Source organism: Oreochromis niloticus, linkage group LG17 (assembly GCF_001858045.2).
Source record: "Oreochromis niloticus isolate F11D_XX linkage group LG17, O_niloticus_UMD_NMBU, whole genome shotgun sequence".
Lineage (NCBI taxonomy): Eukaryota > Metazoa > Chordata > Actinopteri > Cichliformes > Cichlidae > Oreochromis > Oreochromis niloticus.
In genome coordinates, this window is record NC_031981.2 from 37,837,319 (window position 1) to 37,863,642 (window position 26,324).

Genomic DNA, 26,324 nt, shown 5'->3' on the forward strand with positions numbered 1-26,324 from the left:
GCCGTTACCTGGATTAGCAAAGAAAGAACATTCATGGCCAAACTTTCGTTGCCCTTATAGGAGGGCGTGGCCATGTGGATTGTGGGAGATGTAGTTGTTGTAGCAACGTGATCACGTTGCTCTTTACATTAAAGACAGTTTTGGTCGTTTAGAGTCTAAAGGACCAAAATTGTCTTTAATGTAATTAAATAATAAAGACACTTTAAGTTAATAAATGCTTACTGGCATAATGTTAACACATCCCACGAGGGTAATAATCACAGACTTCTTTTTCTTTCTCACAAAATACCAAAAGTGGATCAGATATTGCCGTCACTGGTCTTTTAAATAAGATAATCCAGCATCTGGCTAACAAGAAGAAGACCAACAAGACGAGTCACATCTGGAGGAAAAGGTGGGGGGAGAGAAAAGCGGGTGAGTCTCGGTCCTCAGAGGTTTTACAACACGGACCATCAGCTCCACGAATGGGACTAGCTGTAACCTCCACGCTGTTCTTGCTGGTGAGTGTGTTTCACTGACTTTGTACTGCACTTAAAAACAAATGATGGCTCTCGTACCAAACCAGCACTGACACACCTTCATGCTTCGCCATCTAAAAGAGCTTTTTTTCTTCTTTTTTGTTCTACAGATAGTTTTGTGTGTGTTATGGTTGCATGATGTTGTAATGTTTAAGGGTTTTATGAAACAATAGAACTTTTTGTCATTTTACACTAACATGCTCTGCTTAAAGATTTCCATCTAAGCTTTTGACTTCAGTTCTTAGTCAGTGCTCGGTGAAAGCGTCTGTTTCAGTGGGATCTGTTACTTCTCTACATTAATGGGTCTTTTTGGACAGAGGACAAACACGCCCCCTCCCTGCCTCCATACTGAGAATGTTACAGACCTTTTCACATATGGAAGAGTGAACTGTTTTCAGTGTGATGGTTTCACCATCACACTCACATATTCACAGACCATGAGGACCTTGTGCTGATGATGAAAATGTGGTTTTCTAAGTCTAAATATAATACCACTCACTTCTTAAACTATTTTGTGGCACTGGTATAAACTGACACTGACAATGTGAAACTGCACTGAGATGCATTAAGAGGACATATTACATACAAGAGTACTAAAGTGTAACTTCTGTAAATGATGAGTTGTTCAAATGCAGCCCAGCAGTGTTGGGCAGCTCTGCTCTTTCCAGCTAAAGCTAAGCAGTTCCAGATGTTTCTGAATTCTCTGAAGAGCAGCAAATAAACCAGAAACAAATGCAGGACACAAACTGCAAGTCCTGTTGTATTTCAGCTGACAGCAGTTCTGGTGAAAGCCTGCAGAGTCAGCATCATTATGAGCTAATCAAGCTGCCATCCTCTCTGGGCAGATTTTATATTTTAAACTCCAAGCATAATTAATGGGGTGTTAATAAGAATCCCTTATATGTCTTATGAAAGGGGAGATTTCACCCCCTCCATTCACTGTGTGAGCATTTGTTGTATTTTATAAAGGTTTGAAAGGCTGGTAGGCAAACAGATGCCCTGATGGAGCCCGTCGGGCACCAGACAGGAAGGAAATACTTTGGACAAGACTCAGCCACGTGTCAGCCATTGTCTTCTAGCGTCGGACTCACTGAATCTGTGTCTGGTCACATCACTCTGCTTTCATGTAAAGTTCTTTTTGTGTTACTTTTCACTGTAGCGTTTGTTTGAGCATAGAAACAAACCTATTGGCTTAGGAATGATCGTCTACGTCACGCTCTTCAGAGATGTGAGCTTCCTTCCTGCTAGTGTTACGATTCCACTGTTATCATTCCTAATCCCACCAGTTTGATAAGATCTCTGACACCACACCGTGACAGAGCCTCCCCCGTGTTTACAGATGCCTCTGGACAATCATTGCTGTACCCCTCCTCTAACCTCTTCCATACATATGCACAACAATTTGAATTGTGGCCGTTTCTAATGAGACTTTGACAAATGGCAGATGGATCGGCCGAAGCCCCAGATCCATCCCTCAGGTCCGGTTTCAGGCGTTTGCTGGATTTTCCCCATTCTCTTCATTTGCTTCAAGTAGTTTTTTAGGCCTGCCATTCATTTGTCGTCCATGTGTACACAGGATGTGTCAGCTCTTTGGGAATCACCTTGTTTATGTAAAATACTTCTTTATGTCTTTGACCATTTTTTTTCCCATTTCTTATGACGGGATGCCTTTTTTACACTTTAATAGTAAGTGTTGAGTGACTGGTCAAACAAAAGAAATATTCCTCTCAGTATAGCCAGGTTCAAGGACTGTCCTCAAAATGACTAAAAAGCAGCCAAAGACTGATGAGGTCAGGCAGGAGTGTGAGTGATGTTTAGAGGGTGAGATGGAATCGGATGCTGCGCTGCAGTGACCCCTAAAGCGAGCAGCTGAAAGAGGAACACATCTGTTTATTTGTAAGGATTGATTGTTCCTGCACAGACGGCCTCTGTGCTTTGTGTTTGTAGGGTTAAAGCTGTATTCTGTCAGACTACCTCAGATTATTCACAGTTGTAGAACACACTGCTTCTAAACAGCAGTCATCAGGTTATTTGACAGTAACAATCCCCTGCACTCCAAACCTATGAGAGCTGTCATCTTTAGAAATAAAAAACACATTTCAGGGCTTTTAGCTGTGTTGGCAGGTTTCAGGGTTCCCCTCCCTGAGGCACCAGCCAAATTACAAAATATTTCATCTTTTGCTTCTCAGAAGTGGCTTCATAGCTCTCTCTTTCTCTGTCTTGGTGTGTGTGCAGATGTCCCTGGAAGCAAATATAAAACATGGCTCTCCTGAGAAAAAGTAAGTGTAACTAAAGTGTGATGCAAATGGATAAACTGATTCATGTTGTCCAGCAGTATAAACTGACATGTTCTTGTAGCTGAGAAGTAACGTTAGCACATTGTGTTGTCTGCATGTGCTTTCCATTCTGGTCCACTGTGCATGCACTGGGCAGCTGTTGCCAGTAAAGGTCCCTTCATTTTTCCTCAGGAAGAGGTAGCAGCCATGCACATGCACCAAATATCTATGGAATGGGATAGGCAGCGGGCAGCGGGCTGTAACGAGTTATTCCTGAACTGCATGCAGTTGTTAAAAAGTAAAAGTTGCATGTGTACATAATTCAGTCACTCCAGTTTTTTTCACGCTGTTTTTTTTTCTACAGAAAAGGCACATTTTTCACTTTACTCGCCTCCAGGAAATCCACCATCTACTAGCCAAATCTTTAACATTTAAATCGACTGGTAACTGGATTCTCTCATACTGTGAGAGCAATCCTTAAGTGCTTTCAATAATCCGTGGACAATTCCAGGGAAAAGGCATAGAGAGAGTTAGTAAGCTGTGCAGACTCCAGTTAGCATCAGCTACAGTACCCGGACGGCTGCACAAAAATCAAAGTAAGCTTTGTAAGTGTTTGCAGACGGGGACGGGGCCCTCCTTCCTCTCTGGCGTGTCTCACAGCTGGAGGAAACTCTGAAAAATACACAAAGCATTTTGAAAATTGACGTTTTACACAGCTTTTTATAGTAACAGCTGATAATCACTTGATTATTTATGGGATGATTTATTCTCTTTCTTTGCTGTGTGACTGAGAATCACTTTACCATTGCTAGCATAAAGGTAGCAGTTACCTGCCTATTGTTGCAGTCAGTGTCTCTGTGAAGTCTTTTTTCTTTCTTTGGTTTAAAGCTTTCAGTCTCTTTAAGCCAAACTGAGCTAATGAACATCAGACTGTTGTTAACACTTCTGGCTCAGCTATTGGCCACAAAGTAAATCGCCTCATAGCACCTGGGGCTTTGTGAGCTCACAGTTTTCATTATTCTTACTTGTACTTTGCTTTGACTGCGTTGGTGGAGGCTCAATCTGATGTCGTCGTGCTGATGTTCCTGATGTTGGTCCTGGTTCAACACTGGAAGTGACCAATCACACTGTAGTGATGGAAACACCATCACATCACACAGCCCTAACCACAGTCACATCCTAACCCTGACCTTAACACCCACTTTTAAAAAATGTTTCCCTGAGTGGACAGCTATGATGTCATAACAGTGTGATTGGTCAGATCCAATGTTGATCCTGGACATGATGGAGAGGTATAGAGAAGGTCAGAGGGAGTTTCTGCCTCTGTAGAGAAAGCATGTGATAGGGTGTCAAAGGAGGACGTGTGAGGATGGTGCAGGACGAGACATAGTGATGATGGACAAGCTGACAGATGAGGTCGGGCACAAGTCTGTGGTTTATGATGTTCTATCTAAACGTAGTTTATGTTGTTTTATGACATCAATCTGCTTTGAGACAAACTTCCTTAGTTTTGCACACAAACACTGAGTGATCGTGTTTCAGTCAATCGGATCCTGCTGGTGCTGCTGGTGCTGATGGTGTGCCTCCTCCTGCGCAGTACACTGCTCAGAGCCTCCACTCGGCCAAGACTCTCAGGTGCGTCAGCGTTGGTCTTCACTACTTGGTCTGAGAAATACTCACTAATGTTCCAAATGTAAACTATGTTACTTTCCTTAAGTGAAAATGATCCCACTGAAATTGAGCATAAACCAGTCTAAACTCCTGATTCCTGACAGAGAACAGGAAAAGCCCCAAGAATTCAGGACAAGTTTCTCTGGAACACGCTGCAGAAGCGCATGATGTCGTGCCTGTTGTCATCTGTGCATCTGAGGAGCGCATGGGTGCATCCATGGCAACCATCAACAGCATCATCAGCAACACAGACGCCAGTGTTTTCTTCTACGTTGTTACTCTTCGTGATGCTGTCAAACTCACGAGGTGCATCTTTGAACAACAAAAATATGAACCGCACTTTGTTCCAAATATGGAGATCAGTGGTTTTCTCCGGAGTCCCAGTATTGTTGCCCAAAGTGAGTATTTCTCACCTAATCTTCCTTTTCTTTTTCACGTGTCAGGAGGTACATAGAGAAGACAAAACTCAAAGGCATCCGCTACAAGATAGTGGAATTTAATCCGATGGTCCTTGTTGGAAAAGTGAAGCCAGATTCATCTCGACCTGATCTCTTACATCCTGTGAGTGCTGCATCTGCATCTGTGCTATCAGCCAAACCAAGCACAGAGTTTCTGTCTCAAAGAAAAAAAAACTTTGTTTTTGCAGCTCAACTTTGTGCGGTTTTACCTGCCTCTGCTCGACATCCTCCACAAGAGGGTTATATACTTAGATGATGACATCATCGTGCAGGGTATGCATGTCTACAATCAGTCTAATAAAATGATTCCATATTAAACTGAATGATTAAATAAGTGTTTAAATGATCTTTACACACATGTGTAATCTTCTACATTAGACACAACTGTGCTAACAAGGAGCGTCGCACAGTCCTCTGAGTTACAGAGTTATTAAACTGCTGAATTCAGAGGTAGACCCTGATATGAGACCCAGTGAAGTCAAAGGAGCCCTTTATTGGCTCCTGGAAAAGTAACTAAACCCAGAAGATCTCTAAATAAATACAGCATTATTTAAAAACGGCATTTTGCCTTTGCTCGGGTTCTGTTTGTTAATTAATAAAATCAGTTTTAGGATCTGAAACATGAAAGTGTGACAAGTATCAGGATGGGTACAAATACAGCACTGCAGTCTGGTTGTGTTTCAGGTGACATCAGGGATCTGTTTGATATCAAACTGAAGCCAGGACACGCGGCTGCTTTCGCCACAGACTGCGACCTTCCCTCCACACACGAGATGGTGCGCAGCATCGGCATGCAGGTGGATTTTTACAGCTTCTGTTATGATTTTAGACTTTTATGCCTCGTGTAAATCTCATAATAAAGAGGTTTTATTTGACACGTGGGAGGGATTCGGTCATTATATTTGGTATTCTCTCCTCTGAGCTCGTCCCTTAGACAACCTACATGGGCTTCCTGGACTACAGGAAACAGGAAGTGAAAGACCTGGGCATCAACCCCAGCGACTGCTCTTTCAACCCTGGAGTGTTTGTGGCAGATTTGAACGAGTGGAAGAAGCAGAAGATCACCAAAGAGCTGGAGAAGTGGATGGAGGAGAATTTCAGGTATACTCCTTAAACTAGTGTCATTTCCTAAATGTTACCAATATGAACAAAGGCAGTAGATTTGTTTTATGAAAGTTTGATCTTATTTTACCTTGAAAGAGAGGTCAAAGGTCAAATGCTACATATTTTAGATCTCTATACGGTACTGTCTATGCATCGACAATGCTCAGCAAACCTGTAAGGATCATAGTTGTAAGTTATAAAGACTTTGTGTCAGTTTTCAACCAATAAAACTTTATTAAGTTGACCATGAAGAGCCACACTTTATTCCCTACATGACTTACCTGTGGTTACATCTGTCAGCTTATTGAATGTGTGTTTGTGGATTTAAACTTTGTATTGCAGATGTTTCTACACTTTTGCATATGATGGTCAGTGTCTGGCATTTAGAGGGAAGCAGCTGTGATGGTGAGAGATATCCCACAGATATTCTGTAAAAAGCCATTGAACCACTGATAACTGTAATTAGCTAGCTAGCCTCTGTATGTTGCAGCAGTGCTGTGGCTTGGTTAGGCAGGAACACAACGCGGTCAGATTCAGGGAATGACTGTGGTTTGGGGTGAGATCAGTGCACAGAGCTTCTGACAGTCTGTGGACCGTTTGCATGAACGAGCATGCAGCTTGTGTAGTGGCCACACTGAGTGGAACTGAACTTTACTCAGCTCTACTGTCCCAAAATTCTTTCCTACTTCATCCCAAATACAGAAGTTCTTTCGGATGCTGTTGGCATGTCTAAATTCTGCACAGTGTCCTTTTGTATGCGTGCTGTGACACACCGGCCAAAGCAACACTATAAGAGTCGTCTCCTGAAGAGCCGGGGTTTGTCAGGAAACCGTAATTATCGTTTAGAGCTTTATCTTTTTATTCGGTTTCATGTGGTTTTCATTTGTTCATTTATTGTTTGTCTTCAGTCACTTGTTCTTTTTCATTGATTAGGTTTAAAGACACTAAAAAGTACTTTCCCCCCACGAGCGTATTGATCCCATTAGCAGATGGGTTATGTGATGTAAACTGTTTTGTTTGGAGCCTTGCAGAGGTAACTGATGCTGGCTCACCGGTGTATAACAAAAACAAATCTCTTTATTTTCACTGGCCACTTGAAGCATCTGATTTTTAAACCCTCTCACCAACAGACAAAACATATACAGCAGTGCCATGGCAGGGGGCGTGGCAACTCCACCCATGCTAATCGTGTTTCATGACAAATACACGATACTGGACCCTGTGTGGCACGTCAGGCACCTGGGTAAGATCGCTCTTCACACACAGCTGGAATATTAGCGCCACCCTCAGCTCAGTTTCCAAAAAAGCTTCGCTGTATGTTCAGGGTGGAGTCCGGATGTCCATTACCCTGAGAACTTCCTCCAGGGGGCGCACCTCCTGCACTGGAACGGCCCGTTCAAACCCTGGAACTACCCTGCTGTGCATTTAGATCGCTGGGAGAAGTGGTTCATCCCAGACCCCTCTGGAAGGTTCTCTTTGGAACGTCCTGACCACGACAGCTGAGGTCTGCGGCACCAAGGACCGGTCAGAGGGTCACGTGACACACGCTTACAGTGACGGGGTGAAAGAATAAATCCATGAATGTAACACTGAAGAACAGCCAGACGCCAAACTGTGACCAGTCTAAAGAATGTCTGTAACTGGTAACACTCACAGGTACAAATATTACTAAAATAAGAGACTGAACACAAGTGTTGTTGTGTGTTTGTGAAACGTGTCGCATTATAAAAACTGTATTTCAAACCTTTCAGATTGTTTCTTATCTTTATTGATATGTTTTCATACCTTTCTGCTTCATATATCTGTCACTGCTATCCTTAAGCTAACAATACATAACTGAATAGTTTTTTCTACTAAGGATATATTACTGATACATTAATATAACGTTTCATTTAGTATACAACTCCAGACAGTGATGGGCTAAGATAACCCAGGAGACCTGATGACTGTGAAAAAGTGGTTCAAATATAACTCCCTCTCGTGTGGCAGTCAGTGTCCACTCTGTAACGACAGGCTGCTGTTGTCTCTTTTGCGCCCCCAGCAGGTCAGACAGTGCACATTTCATGTGAACTTGAACAGGCGCACCCATTCATCGTTCCCAAACATGAATCCAGTGATTCTGTTCATGCCTCTTTTCTCTGTCTCGTCTGTGAGGCTGACCTTTCTGAGCCTACAGTCGTTAAATTCATGCTTCCTCAGACTCTAAGAAATATGGCGGTCCTTTAACTTGTGCAGTCAGATTTTCAATCGAACCAAACGTCTGCTAAGTTAATCACCATTCGGGTTTCCTTTTCTTAATTTGCCTTTTATAAAAGTGGCTCTGTGCAGATATAGATATAACCTGCAATTTGTTAAAACCACTCTTGCCAGGCACACTGAGTAAAGCCTCCATGTGGCCTGTAGTTCATATGATGACAATGGTAAATGGTAAAATCACTTCATGAGGATTTGAAACAGTGACAAAGTTCACAGCAAGAAGTAGCTGTAAGTAGAAGTCACAGTGGATTTGTTTCTGGGATGAGCACTTTCTATTATTACTCGCTGCTTGGCTGGTTCAGCCCCACAAACTTCACGTGTGAGCCGGGAGAAGGCAGCCGAAGTTTTCAGATTTGTGCCTTTCACAACACGAGCTACAGTTACTGGTTACAGCCACCAGAGGGCGTGATGGTCCTGGTAGTCTGTACTTGATGTGAGGCAGCGACTGTCACTGCTGCAGTTTACTGTGTTAGAACCAGTTCAGCAACTTATTTAACTTTGGTAAGAGCATTTGATTGGTCAGAGATCACAGACACACCGTCATGATTCCTCCTGAGACCTCCAAGAAAATAAAAAACAAACACCCACCTGACCATAGCACCTAATTCTGTTTAAATCAGTTCAGTTCAGTTTTATTTATACAGCGCCAAATCACAACGTCAGTCGCCTCAAGGTGCTTTATATTGTAAGGTAGACACTTTGGCGACAGTGGGAAGGAAAAACTCCCTTTTAACAGGAAGAAACCTCCAGCAGAACCAGGCTCAGGGAGGGGCGGGGCCATCTGCTGTGATTGGTTGGGGTGAGAGAAGGAAGACAGGATAAAGACATGCTGAGAAATTCACTGTTATGTTCTCTGTCCTTGAGCTGTCTGCCCTCACACATGTGGTCACTTTACCCTAAAAAGAGGAGCAACTAAAATATTTTTATTTCATTGTTTAATCTGGTTCTCTTTATCTACTTTTAGGATCTGTGTAGAATCCACTGATGTGTAAGTTTCCAACTTTTCCTTCCATGTTAAGCTTTGTCTGGTTTGTGTGTCCATTCATTTTTGTGTCCTCGCTGCAGCTCTGGCTCTGTCCGACTGCATCTTATAAGAAAAGCAGCGGACGTGGACACTTAGGTGAGTGCAGGCTTCACTTTGTGAAAGCGTGAAAATAGAAGAGGTGGATCACCTCTGAGGAGTCACAGGATTCTCTGTAAAGTGCAAAGAGACTTTGTGTACAACCAGTGAGCAAAGTGAAGTTGAGTGTATCTGAAACAGGAATCAAAGAGAAATCAAGAACAGGGAGTACACTCTCACAAGGACGGGGTAGGAAAAACGCCTAATGTGTCCTTCTTCTGCCCACGTCTCCTCTCATCCATGTGTTGCAGTTTCCAGGCTTTTATTTCACTTTCCATTTTCCTACTTTAGATGTCTGTTTGTTTATTGCTGATATTGTAATAACATACGCTTTTGTTCATAGCTTCCTGTCTGCAGATCTTCATCTGTCTGGATCCAGTGCAGACACAGCTTCTGAACAACTACCACACTCTACACCGCGACACTCGTGTCCCTGTGTGTAAAGATGTTTTTTACATTAAACCTGCACTTTACTTTAGTGATTGCTGCTCACGTTATGCAAAAGCAAACAGCTGCAGGAGGAATAGACTGACAGCTTCATCTAAGATCTGGAAAAAGTCCAGTTCCTCTAAAGTTTCCCATTCCTGAAGTCTGTTCCATCCACTGAAAACTGGACCAGGGCCAAAGTTGAGCCGTTATATGGAGGCAGAAAGAGAACTGTTGATAAGCTGGAGGAGTCGCTCAGAATCGAGATGTACGAGCTGTGCAGTGAAGAGGGCCAAGAAGTATGCAGTGGATGTGACTCTTGGTCCTGACACAGCAAATATCTATCTCATCCTTTCTGATAATGGGATGCAAGTCAGCCCTGGAACAGTCAAACAGAATGTTCCAGGCACCCAAAGAAATTTTCTGTTATTCTGTTTGAGGAAAGCAGCAAGATTTTAGTTTGAGGTTCAGGGCAGAAAGACTGGATTTTAGCCCAAAGACTGTGAACAGATAACAGGCAGTGAATAGCTGCTGTGCTGCACATTTGGCCTCACGCGGTGGGTGTTTGTGGATCCTGAATTGGAGCCGGTCACTTTTATAATATAGATGGGCCGTATGATAAAGTGTTACACAGAACAAATAAAGTATGAACTGAATCAGCTTCCTGTTTTCCTTTGGAAATAAGTCTGTGAAACTCTTTTAGTAGTGCAACTAAACCACAGAGTAACATCCCAAAACTGCCAATAATCACCAATGTCATGCAGAACAAGCTATAAAATAGGATCAGATGTACAGTGTGGTCACATTGATCTTTATTTTCAACTGTATAGCTACATATTCTTTTCTTCAGGTATTCACACACGTGTGATTATATTGTGAATCATGTGTTTGCAGACGGAGGTTGTTTAATAACTTCATAGCTGATTGTCTTATTTTTTCACTTGTGTTTGAATTGATGTCTAACGTTACTTTAAAAGTTTAAATAGTTGTTTGTTACATTTTTTCTCCTCATGATTAAAATGAAGTGAACTCGAGAGCTGAACTGTAATCTTTATTTTTAAAAACAGACTGATTTATTGGAAATTCAGAAATCACTCACATCATATTGACTCTTTCCTTTTGCTAAAGCATATAGCTAGGGCTGGATAGTTACACTGCAGTAGGTGTAGGCTGCTGGGGGGATTTCCATGATGCACTGGGTCTTCCTTCTCTCACCCCAACCAATCACAGCAGATGGCCCCGCCCCTCCCTGAGCCTGGTTCTGTAGGAGGTTTCTTCCTGTTAAAAGGGAGTTTTTCCTTCCCACTGTCGCCAAAGTGTTTGCTCATAAGGGTCATATGATTGTTGGGTTTTTCTCTGTATGTATTGTTGTAGAGTCTACCTTACAATATAAAGCACGTTGAGGTGACTGTTGTTGTGATTTGGTGCTGCATAAATAAAATTAAACTAAACTGAAGTTTATTACAGATAACTGTGGAATAGAGGGGAGATAATCCGGGAATGTATCTTGCTTTTGATGAAAGAAAAGTATCTTTCAAACTTATGCAAACACAGTGGGAGTCAGTCTCGTCTGCTTCTTAGTTTTTGTGAGTTTAAGAAATTCTTTCTCTCTGACATCAGAGATTATGGTCTTAACTACCAGTCCAGGACTTATGATAGTGTTTGCTCTTTCTAAACGACTGGCATGAGAACTAAATCTAACAATCAAAGATGCTAAATTGTGCGTGGCTGATGTTATGACTACAGTAGGTTGTGCATTTTGGGATACTCCTAGTTCATGATTATTAGCTGTAGGAGTGGATGTTCGCTGTTATTATGTTTATAATTTCAGGAATGAAGGAATTCAAGTGTTCCTTCAAAGTCAAACAGGTTTGAACAATATAACAACGTCGTGTTAAGGTCACAGATACTGTTTGTGTGCGTCTGTAGGCTGGGTGTATGTGCTGGAAAGAAGACAAGGACTTTGAAGTATCCCTCCCCTTCACACCTCCTGCAGTCTGCTGAATGATTTTTCTGGACGTTGGGAGCTTGCACCTAATACGTCAGAGGTGGGTGTGTGTGTGCTGTTTACGTCATCGGGCCATCAGAGTTCAAGTTCAGGTTGTTGTGGAGTTGTTTTTATCACGTGTGTGCGTAGCATCCCAAGGATATCTGAACTGCAGCTGTCTAATGAAAACATGCTAAAAAGATATGATGCAAAACATGTTACAGAACCACTTTCTTCAGGTTTATGAACTGATTCCTTACTTTTCCAGGCTCAACACACTTACCCCTTTATCACAGAGATATTTCTAAAGCCTGTTCAGTGCCAGACCCTTATCTCAGACCAGTGCTGCACATTTCAACAACCAAAAAATTGTTCTTGATATGGGTGTGAAACTGAAAACCACTGCTGCCATTGTGTAATAGTGCAGACCTATTCAAAGTCATAACCTGACATAACGATGTGGCTGTATGGTGGCTCTGTTGGCCATTTCTGTTGACTTTGACAAAACGAATCAGAGCCAAAGTGTCACTCTCACCAGAACCCAGCTCAAACAGCTGATAACTGGCCAATGATGTGAGGCCTGTTGGTCCTAATACACACTGAGAGAGCGATTCTGTCATTAGGGGTGTCACGATCCCTCTGTCCTCACCAGCTGACTCGTCGTTCTGCATCTCTCTGTGCTCTGACGTGTGTGTGTGTGTTCTGGTTTTGGTGCAGAAGCAGGACTCTGGGATTTCCCACCTTCTGCCTCCACATTTCTGTAATTAAGCACCTGTTCCTGACGTCCTTGTTGTGGCCTCTTCTTCAGGGAGTGGCAGATCTTCAGGCCTCACTGGATTGCTTTTGGGCCACAGTTAGTGCTCCTTGCCTTGAGTAAATGTTTCCATTTAGAGAGAGATACTTACCTGTGTTTTCCTTGTGCTCAGGTTTGCCTGGAGAATTCCCCGTCATGAGCAGTCTTTGTTTGGATTGAGAGAGTCTGGAAACTGTCTGGAAAATGTGCAAAATTTCCAGACAGTCTGGGACCGTCACAACTGTTCTGGTCTTTTTGAAACTGTATGCACTGTACTTTGACTTGGAGCCCTGTGTGTGAGTCCTACCTGTGTTTAGACAGAACGATGCATCCAAGAAGCTGAACTCGGCTCGGGTCCTGTTAGTCCCGCCCTCACTAGGCAAGAGGAAGAGGCATGTTGCGACACGTCTGAGGACAATTGAGCGCAATCACCCAGCATTTAGCCGAAATAAAAGGTGTGATGTGTAAGGACTAGAAAAGTTTGGTTTACAAAACCTGTGCTGGTACACCAGTAACTGATCTTTTGGAAAGGCAACTCTCTTTATGAGTGAGTTAGAGAAAAGTGGAGGTATTCTAGTACAGTGCTCGTTGGCATTAGTCAGACATATTCAGACTGTCAGCAGAAAACTGTTGCAAGGAACATCATTAATGTGGGGAGAAGCAGTTTTGAAGTCTAACCCAAATCTTTCCTTTGAGGAGTTTAAAAACAAATCCAGATGCAGCAGCTCACTGGTTGCTCTCCCTTAAACAAGGTAAGTTGGACATGTCAGATTTCTCTAGAATTTTGGACAATGAGCAAAGACACAGGCTGCGAGGAGGAAATCTCTACGGAGCCTTTTTGCGTAGCCTTAATGATGGACTGAAAGGAGAATTAGCTACCAACACACAGTCCTCAGTCGTTCTTGGCTCATCTTCCACAACCCAAAATATTGACTGGAGAACAAATAGCATCTCAGAATAGAGCTTAAACTGCCATCAATTGTTTAAAATTTGGCACATTTTGTAGAACCCACCACCACTGCCAAGTCACCTGAACCCCTGATCTCACGTCTGTACCCAAAGTTCATCATGACCTCGCCAAAATCTTCAGGTCATTTCCATGCATCTCTTAACTCCACGCTGGACTCCCACGCACCATGAGCCCTCCTTCCCCTGTGCACCTGAGAACACCCTGTGCCTAGTTATTCCTTGTAAATAGTTCTGTTATTCAGACAATAAAGTCTAGTTGGTTTTGAAGTTGGCTGTTTGAGTCTGGTTCTGCCTTTGAGTCCCTTTTGTGTTTGTCTACCTGGATGACATACTCATTTTCTCCAGGTCTCTTCAGGAACACAAAACCCACGTCCATCTGATCCTCCAGCGCATCTTGGAAAACCGACTCTGCGTCAAATGGTAAATGGCCTGTATTTATATAGCGCTTTTCTAGTCCCTAAGGACCCCAAAGCGCTTTACATATCCAGTCATTCACCCATTCACACACACATTCACACACTGGTGATGGCAAGCTACATTGTAGCCACAGCCACCCTGGGGCGCACTGACAGAGGCGAGGCTGCCGGACACTGGCGCCACCGGGCCCTCTGACCACCACCAGTAGGCAACGGGTGAAGTGTCTTGCCCAAGGACACAACGACCGAGACTGTCCAAGCCGGGGCTCGAACCGGCAACCTTCCGATTACAAGACGAACTCCCAACTCTTGAGCCACGATCGTCAAGGGTGAAGAATTTAATGCTAAGTCAGTTTCATTGTGTAGAAGGGACAATTAAAATCAGACCCAGTTGAATTCAAAGCAGTTGAATGCTTGGACAAAAGCAACTCCACATTTGGGTTTGCTAACTTTTACTGTAGATTTACCTGGGACTTCTGTAAAGTTTCCTCCCCTCTAACAAATCTCACCTAACCCAAGGTCTCATTCCAGTGAAACCCCACAGATCAAAAAGCTTTCGACAGCCTGAAGCAGTGTTTTGCTGCAGCTCCCTCCCTGGCCCAGCCCGATCTGTTGAAACAATTCATAGTGGAGGTGGATGCCTCAGATTCAGGTATTGGGCTCCAGCCTCATCATGAACTCCAGTGACCTCCCCCTCCTGTCCCGCTGACCTCTCCAGAGCCACCTCACTTTCTCACTTTGTTTTATTTTATTATTATTTTTTCTCCCGATGAAGCTCGAGTCAGACTTTTCTTCTGTTGTAGTGACGCAATCTTTTTTTTTGACGCAATTGGGCTGGTCCTGTCCCAGCAGGATGCAGCTAAAATGCATCCCGCTGCATAACTTTCTCGCTTCTCTATCCAGCTGAAATAAAGTATGATGTGAGAGACTGGGAACTGCTGGCCATCAAGTTGGCTCTAGACAAGTGGATGCACTGGTTGGAGGAACAGCCCTTTATCATCTGGACGAACCACAAAAACCTCTCATACCTACACCTAGCGAAAAGACTGAACAAGTGTCAAGCCAGGTGGGTCCTTTTTATTTTACGGTTCAACTTTTCTGTCACTTATTGTCCTGGGTCACATAACATTAAATACAACTCTTTGTCCAGACAATTCTTCTCCCCAGACGGTACCTCAGAGGAAGAAACCATCTTGCCTCCGTCCTGTGTTATTGCCTTTTTGACTTGGCAAACTGAGACCTTGGTCCGGAAGGCTCAGAGGAGGGAACCAGATCCAGGTCCAGGTCCATATCCAGATATAGATCCAGAACTAGTTCCAGTGTACAACCTAATTGGCTCTATGTACCCACAAATGTCTGCTCTAGGATAATCCACTGGGCCCAAACAGCTAAGTTCATGTGTCATCCCAGCAACAATTGAACAATATCTTTTCTACAACGTCAGTTCTGGTTGCTGTCTTTGGCCAAACACGTTTGTGAGTATGTCCTTGCTTGTCCAGCTTGGACCTAGAATAAGCTATCCAGCTTGCTATTCACTGGGCTGTTCAGACCATTTTTAACTCCTAGTTGCCCATGGTCCCAAATCGCATTGGATTTCATCATTGGCCTTCCTCCCTCATCAGATAATACAGTCTACTCACCATCATTGGCCGGTTATCTCAAGTTGCCCACATTGTAGCTCTGCCTAAACTTCCATTCGCCCTAGAAACAGTCTAGTTACTCACCAAGCATGTTTTCAGGTTATATGGCAGGCAGGATGGACTCAAGTGCAGACTGCGAATTAAAGTTAAACAGTTCATTATTTACAACATCACGTGTTATATATACAAAGTGGAGAGAATGGTCCAGGGTTCCAGGGATCCACGGGTAGGTAGGGGAAATAGGTGCTCCACACTCACACGTTGATCCACACTACTCTTGCTCTGCTCCGAGATCCACTCCACACTGCACAAACACGCCACACCAAACTGCCAGACAATCACGCTCAGGTATCCAGGAAAACAGGGGTTACTTTTCTGCTTTTTTATGTCCAAAGTTATAGCTTTGTCATAGATTTTAGCTTTTCACTCATCTTTAGGTGACATCTTTAGGTGTTAGCTAGCATGCTAAGGCTACTTCCAGACTAATGCATTTTCGTTTGAAAACGCATCGTTTTCTCTCCGTTTTGGCCTATCGTCCACACTGAGACGGCGTTTTCCTCAAGAAAAAACGCAGCGTTTTGGAAACGCTCTCGAAAACGCATACATTTCAAAACGGAGCTGTCCCATCGCAGTGTGGATGCTTGAAAACGTAGACTTTCTAAAACTATGACGCATTTTAGTCATGTGATGCAGTCATGTGACCAATTAAACAAAGACAGTGGAGTGCATTATATAGCAGTTGTTTTGATTGCTCTCAATTTTGACTGCCCTAAAAAAGATCAATTAGCATGTACAAACTGATTAATATCAGTTTGTACATGCTCCAGATAGCTTTTCTTCAAATTCTTTAATTCTCACTCGCTTTTGCGCATGCGCAGGACTGGAACGTAAGTGTTTTCGGCCGTTTCAGTGTGGACGCACAACTCTGTGAAAACAACTGAAAACGCTAGTGTGGAAGCGGAGCGTTTTCAGACGAAAACGCCGTTTTCAAATCTATCCGGGCTAGTGTGGACGTAGCCTAAGTTAGTGCTAACCTCTAACTTTGTAACCTCGAACACTCAACCTCGTGAAATTTTCGTGGATGCTACACTGTGTTGTAATACCTGTGAAAATAGCTACATTAATTTTATTGGAGCAGAAATAATGTAATGTAAATAATCTTCTTTTGGCTGCTCCATCTCAGGGCCTCCATCTCAATCTGTCTCCAGCATCCTTCTCCTCCACACCAACCTATCCATTTATTTTCTGTCTGGTCTTCCTCTTTTCCTCTTGACTGGAAGTCACGTTTAAAATCCTTTGTCCAGTAAATCCACTGTCCCTCCTCTGCACATGTTTAAACCATCTCAGCTTGCCTCTCTAACGTTGTCTCCAAACCACTCAAACTGAGCCATCTCTCTGATGTACTCATTTCTAATCTGGTCCATTCTGATCACTCTCATTGAAAATCTTAGCTACTTCAGTTCTGCTCTGTGTCTTTTTGTTAGTGGCACAGTGGGCCATCTTGTAAATCTTCCCTTTTCACTCTCTTGTGTTATCAATCATGCCTGACATTTTTTTCCACCCACTCCATCCTGCCTGCACCTCTTCTTCACCTCCCTTGTGCACTGCCCATTGCTTTGGATGCTTGAACCCAGATATTTACAATCACCAACTTCATTGCCTCTGCGTAAATAATATGAAACATTATTAACTCTCAGTCATGCTTCAGTGTTTCTTCTTTGAGAGCTGAAAAAAGGATTTGGACGTCAGAGTGAGCCTAACCCATGGGTGGGCAATCTCAGTCCACGAGGGCCGGTGTCCCTGCAGGTTTTAGATGTGTCCTCGAACCAACACAGCTGATTTAAATGGCTAAATTAGCTCCTCAACATGTCCTGAAGTTCTCCAGAGGCCTTGTAACGAACTAATCATGTGATTCAGGTGTGTTGACCCAGGGTGAGATCTAAAACCTGCAGGGACACCGGCCCTCGTGGACTGAGATTGCCCACCCCTGGCCAAACCCATAAAGTCATTAGGAAAGTGTTTCCTGAGGACAAGGCAGGGGGAAGTTTTTCCGTAGACTTCTGTAACCCATGGTTATTTTATTGCCAATTGTATTCTATTTTTATTCTAATTTTAAGTGTTACTGTTTGCTAAGTGTTGAGTTTTCCCATGTACCGTGAATGCACCATAGCGCTGTGCGTGGTGACTTTCTTTCACTGCATCCGCCTGCACGGAGCTAGATGTGCAAAGCTGTGTAGAAATTCAGTCCTGTAACTCGTTGCGCTACAGAATTAATGTTTTCTTTGAAGAATATCCTGAAATCTGCTGCAAGGACCGAGCGGTGCCATCTAAGGACTGGATGCCACTGGAGGTGCCTAGAAAGGACGTTCTCAATCTGAAGGCCACCTGTTTCCTTGGAGGGTGGTAGGATACAACGATTTGCAATTTTTTTTAAGGATTAACGTTTTTACTGAGATCTCAGGACGCTTTATGTTGTTACTTTTTTCCTTTTTGGGTCAGATCTGATTCCACTTAACACAAAAAACTATTGCATCAAAAAGCAAACCAGTGACTAAAGACAATTAACACTTACTAAGAACACTGAATACTGACGGGCAGAATGCCAGGGAGTTTGCAGGGAGGCTGTTAAAAGAAGCGCTTGGTCTGGACGAGACACCTGTGATTGACAGAGCCCACAGAGCTTTGAGAAAGAAGCCCGGAGATAACGAACCACCCCGACATCTTATTGTAAGAGTTCACTACTGCCACACCTATGAGGACATCATGAAGAAAGTCATGGGCACCCGGGATATAACATTTTGTGGCCGGCGGATTCAGATTTTCCGGGACCTGCCACCTGAGGTGGCAAAGCGCCGAGCTACGTTCACCGCTATGAGGAGGATGCTACGCGACAAACCGGGGGTCAAATACGGACTTCTTTACCCAGCCAAACTACGAGTGTCTCACGACGGTATCGAGAAGTTTTTTACTGATCCGGAAAAAGCACGACAGTATGCAGAACGCCCCATCGGAGACGTGGATAACGGAGGATCACGGGATCCTGTCCCACGTGAGATAAGGGCAGATAATGCCACAATACACCACCCAGAACGCGAATAACCTCTACGCAGGTGACGTCTAGCATTTTATTACTGACGGGGTTTTGTTTTTCTCTGTGTACCTAAGAGTCAATAATCCGGGCAGCTTGCGGTTAAAGGCGTATGTTAGTAATGTTATACTTGTTAATGATGTTACATGTTGCGGTCTCACACTTGGTTTTAAGGGCTGGTAGTTAGACACCCTTTAACTTGTTTTTGAACAACTGTATTGTTTTGTTTAATAGTGACGATAATGTACCTTCTGATCCTTTTTTTTGTGATATCTGGTCTATGCTTAATGTCTTTATGGAGCTACACAGAGCACTTGTTATGTCGGAGGTTGCGACAGAGGATGGTTAGAAGTACGCATGGTCTTGTTGGGAGGATGGCAGGTTCCCCTCCCTGCTATGACCTAGGTGTGTGCGTGTTTGTTTGTTTGTTTTTTTGTTTGTTTTTGTTTGCTTGTTTTCTTTCTCTTTTTTTTCCTGCTGTGTTTACTTTGTATTTCCATGGGTGGGGTTGTTGGGCGGGAAGGTGCTATCGGTAGAAAATGTTCTAGTCAATACGGGACAATACACATAAATCACTAACAGTATGGCCTCAATAGATGGTGATGGAAATAATGGGGTGAACAGGAGAGGGCTTGTAACTTTTTGCTCTTGGAACGTGAATGGCATCAGTGAACCAATAAAACGTGGTAAGGTGTTGGCATACCTAAAATCATTGAAATCAGATGTTATTTTCTTGCAGGAGACACATCTTAAAAATGATGCACATTGCAGGATTAGAGCTAAGTGGATAGGGCAGGTCTATCACTCAAGGTTTTCCGCAAAGGCAAGGAGTACAGCAATAATTATTTGTAAAAATGTGCCATTCAAACATAAATCTACCCTGGCAGATAAGGAAGGGAGATATAGCATGGTGGTAGGAGAAATTCAGTCTATACCAATCACATTGCTGAATGTCTATGGCCCGAACAGGGATGACCCAGAGTTCTTTAGAAAAACGTTTAGCTTGATCCCGGATATTTCAACTACAAATTTGATACTTGGAGGAGACTTTAATTTAGTTTTAGATACCTATCTGGACAGGTCATCAGCTCAGACAGTTGCGCCATCGAATGCTTCTAGGTTTCTGAAATCATTTATTGATAATTTGGGTCTTGTGGATGTTTGGAGAACCTTGAATGCAACCGGAAGGGAATATTCCTTTCACTCTGGGGTTCATAATACGTACTCCCGTATAGACTACTTTCTATTAGATAGTAAACTGTTACATGGAGTCCAAAGTAGTAAATATCATAATATCCTTATATCAGATCATAGCCCAGTGTCTATTTCACTAAATTTACAGTGATAATTAATCTTCAGGTGGTAATTATAAACACTGGCGATTAGACCCTCAACTTCTTACGAGGAAAACATTCTGCAATTATCTGGAAGAACAGATCAAGTTGTTTTTTGAGATGAATGACAAAGACGATGTATCACCTCTTTTATTGTGGGAGACATTTAAAGCATATGTTAGGGGCTGTGTAATTTCTTTTCAGTCGTCTGAGAAAAAAAACGTAATAACATGGAACGCATACAGTTGGAGGTTCAAACACAAAAATTGGACTCTGAGAATGCCAGACAACGGTCTGTACAGCTGCATAGTAAAATATCAGCTCTGAAGTATACACTCAATAACTTGCTCTCAGATAAAATTTCCAGGGCCTTCATGTATGTTAAGCAGACCTATTTTGAATTTGGTGATAAGCCACATAAATTACTGGCCAGGCATCTAAGGAAGAGAGAAAGTGATAGGGCCATTCATGCAATCAGGTCAGACTCGTGGGTTGTTGACTAATTCTTATAAGGATATTAATACCGCTTTTAGACAGTTTTATGAACAGTTATATACATCTCAGTGTAATGCACCTCCTGAAATTATGCAGGATTTTCTAAGCAAATGTAACTTCCCTACATTGGCACAAAAGGACAGGACACTTCTAGATGCAGACTTAATATGTCCAGAATTGATTAGTACCATACGCTCCCTGAAAAATGGGAAGAGCCCAGGACCTGATGGTTTATGTAATGAGTTTTATAAAAAGTTTAGCAGTTTACTAACCCCATATTTGCTAAAAATGTTTAATATGGCCTTGGAAGATGGTGCACTCCCTCAGACCCTGAATGAAGCAAGTGTGATTCTCATTCCAAAGAAAGGAAAGGACCCAGAATTGGTGAGTTCTTACCGACCAATCTCTTTATTGAACACAGATCAGAAAATACTGGCCAAATCTTTAGCCAGGAGACTTAGTTCTCACATAGGTAAACTGGTTCACCCAGATTAAACAGGGTTTCTCCCAGCAAGACATGCATCTCATAACCTGAGACGTCTTTTTGACATTATTTATTCCTCTAGGGATCCAGATAAAGACCTAGTGATATTGAGCCTTGATGCAGAAAAGGCCTTTGACTGTGTCGAATGGTCATGTCTATATGCAGTATTAAGTAAGTTCGGAGTTGGACCTAAATTTGTTTCCTGGATTCAATTGTTATATAGTAATCCGTGTGCCAGAATACTCACAAACAATACCCTTTCTGAACCATTTAAGTTATTTCGTGGCACAAGACAAGGTTGTGCGCTGAGCCCTTTATTGTTTGCCCTCGCATTAGAGCCGTTGGCGGAAACAATTCGGAAACATAAAGAAATACATGGCTACAATATAGGATACACCTCCAATAAGATCTCACTGTACGCCAATGATATTCTGCTGTTTGTGACCATTAGACTCAATCCCTAAGGTGCTAGTAACAATAGATTTATTTAGCTCTTTTTCAGGTTACAAAGTAAATTGGGGGAAGAGCGAACTGATGCCAATTAAATGCAGTAATCTTGATTTACTAAATCGTCTTCCCTTTAGAATAATGTCAGAAAAATGTTCATATCTTGGAATTGAAGTTACTAAGTCATACAAGTCATTATATGAAGCTAATTTTGTGAGAATTGTGGATACATTTAAAAACGAGGTTGAATTTTGGAAATCACTCCCACTTTCCATGATAGGTAGGGTGAATGCGATCAAAATGATTTGTCTTCCCCAACTCTTACATCTGTTTCAAAATATCCCAGTGTATCTAAAAGCTACATTTTTTTTCAAAAATTGGATTCAGTCCTTGGGGTTGCGAAATGTGGGACACCTGTATTTTCAGGGCTCTTTTGCTTCATCACATGCCTGTGATTTTTTTTTTTTTTTTTTTTTTTTTTTTTTTTTTAAGATACCTTCAAATAAGGAGCTATGTAAGGTCCCAACTACAACAATTTGAGTCTCCAACTCCAGGTAAGCTTGACCAATGCCTGGTGGATTGTATAACAGAAAAGCATGCTGTTGCTTTTATATATGAGATATTACAGTCACTCCAGCAGAAGGATACAGGTAAAATAAAATCAGCTTGGGAAAAGGAATTAGGGTCAGAAATTCATAATGATGTCTGGACTAAAGGGCTACGTTATGTTAATTCCTGCTCTATCGACGCCCGACATAGGTTAATTCAGTTTAAAATTTTGCACAGATTGCACTACTCGAAGACAAGATTACATCGGATATTTCCTGAAACGTCACCCATCTGTGATAAATGTCAATGTGCAGAAGTCTGTGAAGGTTCTCAGTCAAGCAACTCAAAGAAGTCCAGACGCTTTTCTTTGCAAACTCCTTTGACAATGTGCAGAAGCTGATCTGCTTCACAGTTTTGTAATGTGTATCAAATTACAAAGTTTTGGGGCGTCAGTTTTTTCTTTTTTTTCCAAACTTTTTGATGTGCAGTTAGACCCTGACCCCATTTTGATTCTTATTGGACTGTGGGGACAATCTAAAAAACTTAAGAGCACACAGATTTCCCTCCTGTCCTATGGCCTTATGTGTGCATTCTCCTCCTATGGAAGGGAAAAGAAGTGCCCTCCTTGAAAGTCTGGATTTCAGTACTGACAGATACTCTTCATCTGGAAGGGATCCGCTACATTATAAACGACAAACTGGAGGACTTCCATCAGATTTGGAGGCCGCTCATTGAGCACCTGGAAACTATGAACAAATGAGAGCTATTATGTGGACTTCACCATTGCTTAAAATAAGCTGATAGCACTCTGGGATAAGGGAAGGGTGTAGGGAGGAGGTTTGTTTGTTTGTTTGTTTTGTTGTTGTTGTTTTTGACCGCCCTTTTTGGTACTTTCCATTGTCTTGGTTGTGTGTTTTGTTTTTTCCTGTTTTTGTTGATTTTGTTTGTTTTCGGGTTTATTTTATTTATTTATTTTTTGTTCGCTTTGTTTTTCCCCTTTTCTTGATGATAAAACTGTAAAAAGGAAGCAATGTCAGTCTATGGGACAATTTGTGATTGTTATTTGTGCTTCACAATAAAAATATTTGAAGAGAAGAACACTGAATACTAAGTGCACTGAACTGAAATGGACAGCCTACCTAATACATTTATGGACACTTTAAGTGATATATTGTACATTGTTGAGATTCACATGTTTGAAATGATTTAAATGTTTTGTTCATGCCTATGTTTTGGACCATTTAAATGTTGAATACACTCAAATCACTTTTTTTCCTTTAAGTTGTTGTCAGTGTTTTTCCTTCTTTAAGTTGAGTTACCACTGCCAGTCTCCTTACGATCCTAACTGAACCCAACAAGAGTAGATTCTGAAATATTGTTTTTTTCCTTGACTTTGTGTGACAGATTACTGTGGATTTTACTGATTTTGGACTACTCAGTTAAAAAGGGTGACACTTAGTGGCGAGCCAGACAGGAGATTGGCATAGTGGTTTTACCTCCAACTCATATGACACACTGAGTGATATGTTTATTTTCGAAAATGGCACTTGACCTTTGTGAACGCTTTAGAGTTGATAGCCAGAAAACCCTGCTTATTACAGGTATTGAAAGACACCGTAGTGAACATGATATAACTAATGTTTTCGAAGTGAATGGTAAGATCTCTAACATTGTCAGGGTCCCTGATGAACCACATCAGCCCGAAGGCAGAACACTTATAGTGTATGAGTCTTAACAGGCTACCTTAAAGATAGACCCTTCCACCTTAGGGGAAGTTCTCAGTCCTGTAGACCCTACAGTGAAATGGGTTTCCAAAACCGTCAGAGATATCACCCAAGAAGAAATGGGCAAAGAAGTGGCCCGTAGATACCTGAAGTAACTTGAGTTTATGGGGGGCAGTGGCAGAGCAGGCTTCCTCAGTATTTTCCAAGGCGAGTTGCAGGCCAGCCCCACACCCCATACTCAGGCACGATCACCCATTGACCATAACATTAATATGACAGCTGACAACATTCCCAATACTGATTCAAGTGAACCCGTAGAACCCACAAGTGCTTTCAGCCCACGTTCTGACGCGGTCGCTGGTCCAGTACATGTAGACGAGAGCATCTACAACCCTTCGCATATTCAGAAAGTAGTGGTTGAACATATTATTTGTAATGGGCCAAGTCACGCACCCCTTGCTCATGCTAAGATACGTACCTTCTCAGGCCGACTTCCACGGCCCAACGGTGAAGTCGACTATGAGACATGGCATACCCAAGTCGATCTTCTACTCAGTGACCCTTTTCTGACTGATGCCCTCAAAGTGAGGAAGATACTTGAGAACTTACTTAGCCCTGCATCTGAAGTTGTAAAGCCTCCAGGGGTCACTGCATCACCAAGTGCTTATGTCACTCAGCTTGATTCAGCCTTTGGAGTTGTTGAGGACGGTGAAGAGCTTTTCACTGCCTTTCTTGGCTCGAATCAAAACAGCGGAGAAAACCCATCTGCCTTCTTGAACCGTCTTCACAGCCTCCTCACACGAGTCATTTCTAGAGGGGGAGCCACTCCTGCAAATGTAAATGAACTGCTTCTTAAGCAATTCATTAGAGGTTGCTGGGACCAAAGCTTGATAATAAGTCTTCAGCTTGAAGCAAAAAAGAGCTTTCCACCCTCGTTTCCAGAGCTTCTCCTCATGTTGAGAACCGAGGAAGAGCGTCGTTCAGCCAAGTTGGACCGCATGAAGAAACATTTGGGTGCAACAAAAGCTGCTGCACATGCACACTCAGTTTTTAGTATGCCCACCTTTGACCAAGCACCACTTGCAACTCCTACTCCAACCGACAGTGAAGCTGTGAAACTCGAACAAAAAGTTAATGAGCTCACAAAGCAAGTTGAACAGTTAACTTTAACTCAAAGGCCAAGGAGCACCACCCCAAGTACTGAACCTCTTGTGAGCACTAAATCCAAATCTGTGAACCCAAAACCGAATGAAACTGCCAAGCTTGAAAGTCAAATAGCCGAGTTGACCAAACAAGTCCAAATGCTTGTCCAAAGCCAAAGACATTCAACCAAACCTGAGAAATATGAGCCCCAAAATTATCTAGCTGTCAACACCAGAAACTCACAGGCTTTTGCTAAAGTCCCTGGCACACCTAGGGCATGGTTTTGCTTTAAGTGTGGGGAAGACAATCATATTGCAGTAAGCTGCACAAATGATGCCAATCCCACACTTGTCCGAGAAAAGCATGCAGAGTTGAAAAAGAAACAGGCTGATTTTGCTGCACGAAAGGCCGCAGCCCCGTTTGCTTTAAACGAGTGGCAGCTCCTGTCGTGGGACACCCAGGAGCTGAAACCCTTGATTCCCGTGGTCCTGAAGTGCAAATCACAGAACCCATTCAACCTATAGACAGCCTAGATCCTAACTCCCTCTTCCCTCAAGGTCTCATAGGCCCACGCTGTGCAGCGTCAGTACTCGTTGACGGGGTGCCCTGTGAATCCATAATGGACTCAGGCTCACAGGTTATGACCATTTCTGAGTCTTTTCACAAGATGCACCTTTCTCACCTTCCCATCCAGCCAATACATGCTCTTCTTGAAATTGAAGGAGCAGGAGGGCAAAATGTGCCATACTTGGGTTATGTTCAGACTTGCATTACATTTCCTGAAAACATTGCAGGCAAAGAACAACAATTAGCTGTTTTGGCCCTTGTTTAACATTTACATGCTCCCACTGGCACAGATTATAAAGAACAACAAAATAAACTATCATAGCTACGCAGATGACACACAAATATATATCACAATGTCACCAGGAGACCGAGGCCCTGTACAGGCTCTTGGTAAATGCATTGAGGAAATTAATGACTGGTTGTGCCACAATTTTCTCCAGTTAAACAAAAATAAAACTGAGGTAATAGTCTTTGGTGCCAAAGAAAAATGATTACAGGTCACCAGAGAACTTCAATCTATACACCTAAAAACCACCAACCAGGCGAGAAATTTGGGTGTAGTGATGGATGCAGACCTAAACTTAGAAAAACACATTAAGACAATAACAAAATCAGCTTACTATCACCTCAAGAATATTTCAAGGATAAAAGATCTGATGTCTCAACAGGACCTGGAAAAACTAGTCCATGCATTCATCTTTAGCAGGCTTGATTACTGTAACAGCATCTTTACAGGTCTACCTAAAAAATCAGTCAGACAACTACAGCTCATTCAGAACTCTGCTGCTCGAGTCCTCACTAAGACCAAAAAAGTGGACCACATCAGTCCAGCTCTGAGGTCTTTACACTGGCTGCCTGT

General features: G+C 42.6%; 2 protein-coding genes across 7 annotated transcripts; both read left to right on the plus strand.

The window, feature by feature from the left end:
* Positions 1-72: 72 nt before the first annotated feature.
* Positions 73-17,384, plus strand: glt8d2 (glycosyltransferase 8 domain containing 2). Of its 2 annotated transcripts, XR_003214439.1 has the most exons (14): positions 73-500; positions 2,754-2,797; positions 4,337-4,429; positions 4,570-4,771; positions 4,909-5,026; positions 5,112-5,196; positions 5,608-5,720; positions 5,858-6,024; positions 7,158-7,270; positions 7,352-7,683; positions 11,759-11,877; positions 13,924-13,998; positions 14,898-15,060; positions 15,145-17,384. XR_003214439.1 is itself a non-coding variant. In XM_025899413.1 (10 exons), the coding sequence occupies exons 2-10, from the start codon at positions 2,779-2,781 to the stop codon at positions 7,528-7,530; spliced, it is 1,089 nt and encodes a 362-aa protein (XP_025755198.1). In that variant the 5' UTR covers positions 73-500; positions 2,754-2,778; the 3' UTR covers positions 7,531-7,935. The 2 variants fall into 2 exon arrangements, 1 of the variants encoding a protein (XP_025755198.1); XM_025899413.1 differs by lacking the exons at positions 11,759-11,877; positions 13,924-13,998; positions 14,898-15,060; positions 15,145-17,384 and having other exon boundaries at positions 7,352-7,935.
* Positions 17,385-17,630: 246 nt separating this feature from the next.
* LOC109195253 (zinc finger CCHC domain-containing protein 12-like) lies at positions 17,631-25,799 on the plus strand. 5 transcript variants are annotated; one of them, XM_019347185.2, is made up of 3 exons: positions 17,631-20,935; positions 21,975-22,036; positions 22,269-25,799. In XM_019347185.2, exon 3 carries the CDS (start codon positions 23,920-23,922, stop codon positions 25,420-25,422), a length of 1,503 nt encoding a protein of 500 aa, XP_019202730.1. In that variant the 5' UTR covers positions 17,631-20,935; positions 21,975-22,036; positions 22,269-23,919; the 3' UTR covers positions 25,423-25,799. The 5 variants fall into 5 exon arrangements, with proteins under 5 accessions (XP_019202730.1, XP_019202731.1, XP_019202734.1 ...); XM_019347186.2 differs by having other exon boundaries at positions 17,631-19,127; positions 20,862-20,935; positions 21,975-25,799; XM_019347189.2 differs by having other exon boundaries at positions 17,631-18,744.
* Positions 25,800-26,324: the final 525 nt, after the last annotated feature.